Source organism: Priapulus caudatus, unplaced genomic scaffold, assembly GCF_000485595.1.
Source record: "Priapulus caudatus unplaced genomic scaffold, Priapulus_caudatus-5.0.1 Scaffold621, whole genome shotgun sequence".
NCBI lineage: Eukaryota > Metazoa > Priapulida > Priapulimorpha > Priapulimorphida > Priapulidae > Priapulus > Priapulus caudatus.
Window position 1 is genome coordinate 107549 of NW_014577682.1, and position 3484 is coordinate 111032.

The 3484-nt window shown below is 45.5% G+C and overlaps 1 protein-coding gene across 2 annotated transcripts in view; it reads left to right on the forward strand.

Moving 5' to 3' along the window:
* The window catches only part of LOC106812216 (endophilin-A3-like), a 19916-nt gene that overhangs the window by 4133 nt on the left and 12299 nt on the right, over positions 1–3484 (forward strand). For both annotated transcript variants that reach the window (XM_014816046.1, XM_014816045.1), the window contains exon 2: positions 1084–1152. In XM_014816046.1, the coding sequence (XP_014671532.1) occupies positions 1084–1152 (69 nt within the window). The remainder of the gene's footprint in view (positions 1–1083; positions 1153–3484) is intronic.

Genomic DNA, 3484 nt, shown 5'->3' on the forward strand with positions numbered 1-3484 from the left:
ATAGATAGGATTAAGGTAAGGGTGCCTCTGATGGATTAATAGTCAGAAATTGAGTTAAAATGGCGAATTTGTAAGCAGGTTTTAAGGATTAAGGTGGTTATATGAGGAAATCAGTTGACGGTGTTAGGGTCATGGTGTGGTAAATCTAAGCACTAGTTGGCAATCGGCACACTCATCTTGCCTGGAGATTGCGGTGTCTGTACCTACATCATGTATGTCACAGAGAGCCTCAGTCTGTAACTATTACACCTATGTGCACATGTAGGTTATTGAACTGTCTCACTTCAGATGTGTGGCTACAGATGCACGTGCCATGCGAGTGTGTGTGTGTGTGTGTGTGTGTGCGTGCGTGCGTGTGTGTGTGTGTGTGTGCGTGCGTGCGTGCGTGCGTGCGTGCGTGCGTGTGGTTTTCCTCACAATCATTATGTCATAAATTTCAACCAACATTATCACTTTATGGTTTCATATTATACATGTGTTTTAAAGTCAAAGAAGGGTCATGTGGGGGGGGGGCACATCTGACGAGTAGCCAATTACTAAATACGTTGTTATTTATTATTTATTCATGGATTTATTTATTTAACAGTGGTACATTAATATTGTGAAAACATGACCTTGTAATTAAGCTCCTCATTGGCAGAGATTGTGTAGTTGTGTCATGTGTTGGTGTACATAAGATTACCATCAATGCCCCTGATGCCCCCTTCGTGCTCATCCATCCACAAAATTCTATACAAATAATCTGTGCCAGTTCCATATCGCTATTGCGAGGAATTTCAAAGCCGGTTATGCCGAAATGTCAAATATTATACTGCATGTCAAGATTAGATATAGCCGAGAATTAATACAACCAGGAAATGCAATGTTGGAGACGTATGAATCCCGATTGATATGCAGTAAAGCTGTATAATTTTATTGTTGTTTATCTATTTCAGCTTCTGGCCATGATTAGCTTTTAATTAGATCTGTACATCTGTTCATAATATTGAATATTATTTATATCGAAATGTATTTATAGCGATAAGCTCGTAGATGCGTGAGTGCTGTACTTCATCTGACGAATGGTGATTTAATGTCTTCCAGTATATGAGCGAGAAGATAGGGGGAGCAGAAGCCACAAAGCTCGATGAAGACTTCGTTGAAATGGAGCGGGTGAGTTTAATTTACACAGTATCAGAATAGACTAGTCAATGATGCATTACGTAATGCACGATTCAATGATTTTTGGCATCGTTCTTTGAGATATCGGCGCAAAATATTTTCATATAGTTTTAAGATCTCTAGGAGACGTATGTTAAAACTCTTCAAACTCTACAGCTTTCACATACAGCCTGGGAGCACACGAGACAGAATTTACCAGGCTTCCCACCCAGGCTAGGTGAGGAGCTAATGAGGGTGTGCATTCCTCTGCCCCCTACACCACCTGCTGTGTATATATTAGCAGCCTGTCTAGTGAAGGTTTCTGTGAACATGGTGCAGACTGCATTGGTTTCTGACAGACGCGCGGAGCGACTTGAAGATTAGCTTCGTAACCACAGAGAGCGATTAGTTTACTGAGCTCATAGATATTAAAGTTAACTAGCACATGCCGTTCTCGTTCCAACCCAACAGTTACGGGGAGAAATTTTGTCTCCGTGAACCTTTGCGCTGCCTGGCAGCGATTCCTGCGCTCATTCTTGCCTCCCATTATGATTTCCGTCTGTTGAGGGGCAAGACGTCGGACGTAAGCGCGGCGCGGGCGGCACAGCGATGCTGTACTCGGCAGAACTGGGATTTTTCCAAAGAAGCCATTTGCAAAGACTAAAATTAACTCGCGCGAAGCGGCGTGGACGAACGGGGAAAAACGAGGCTGCGCGAGAGCGCCTTTGTCGAATTCCTGCGCTTCGACAAAAACGTGTGCACCCGGCCCAAATATACGCGCATTTTTGCGAAGCTGTGAAGCCCCTGTGGGTGTATCTTGTCAGGCGGGGGGCAGTGTGTGCGAGCGCGCGCACGTCTGCGTTTCTTCAGCCGATCATGTCGTAAGCAAGCTGGTTTGAGTTTTGGTCCTAGCTGCTAGCGCGCTCGGGCGTATCAGTTCCCCTCTCGCTTCACCAGTTGTTTATACATACATCATCGTATTGTGGTTGTTCGCGTCTGCTTTACGACCCGCGCAAGGAATTCTCCTCGTATTCCGCGTCTATATTCTTATCTTGATGCTCTATAGCTGCTCTATATGAGTTGTGTCTGTCTCCAGAATTTACAATTTACAACAAATCCTGCTTTCTTTTTTTATTACTGACTCGACATGACATCTAACATCGTTCCGACTGACGTGCTGTCAATTGGTGGCAGGTTTTCCCTTGTTGTCGTGCTAACAGGTGACATGTACTCTAGTAACCGTGTCATGTAACTACTAACTTGTACATGTGCCGTTTACGCGTGCGCGCGTCGTGGGATGCAACGTACATGTATGTAAAGTTCCCTCAGGACCTCGCGTGCGGAAATGCTATTTCATGCCTTATTCATGTATTATTGCGTTTCCCAGCGCATGCCACCTGTTCCTGCGTTTGCCCTGGATCAGCGTTCCGTACCAGCGACTACAGTACCGATGACTTTTTTGAAGAGCTGACACGCGTTGAACTTGATATCGCACGATATTTTTTGCCTCGTCGCGAAAAAAAACCCCACTCGCGGATTGATTGTTTTCTTCACGCGAGCTGTAAAATTGATGCCCTCGCTGTCAGCTTCTTCGTGCAGCTCGCGCGAATACAGTGCTCACGATCACGGGCACTTTGAGCGTTTCAGTAAAATATAATGCTAAATAAATACGAAATCTATTTACTACCAAAGTCTTAATGTTTCTCTACTCTCTTTCGCCTATTATTGCCAACAATTTCCTGCAAATGCAGGAAATAATAATAGGCGAAAGAGAGTAGAGAAACATTAAGACTGGTAGTAAATAGATTTCGTATTTATTTAGCATTATATTTTATTGAAACGCTCCAAGTCCAAGTGCCTGTGTTCACGATGCGACGCCGACATAGCTCTAGAACTATAGCCCTTGCCTCTGCCACGGGCCTATAGCTCTAAAGCTATATAGCCCTTGCCTCTGCCACGCGCCCGTGGCAGAGCGAATTAAGGGCTATAGTTCTAGAGCTAGGCCGGGCACGCCTCCGAGTACTGGCGCGAAGCCAGAGACCGGTGTACGCACATAATTACATGGTGAGGAATCGGGCATAAATGTGCTCGTCACGGTTAGCTCGAGGGGTGGACAGCGAGAGCGTTTGTCACTCGTTGGTGGCGACCCCGCTGCAGCTGCACATGGAGTCGGCAGTCGGCACATTTGCGAAAATTGCTTGCACGAGTCGTTGAGATAGAGTTGGGATGAAAGGGATCGAAGGCTGATAGTGTCAGAGCAGATTTGGATCGCCTGTGCCTGCGGGAGCCACATGCCCATATATAAAATTCCCTAGCTGATGAAACTGCTTCCACCTCGTATAAC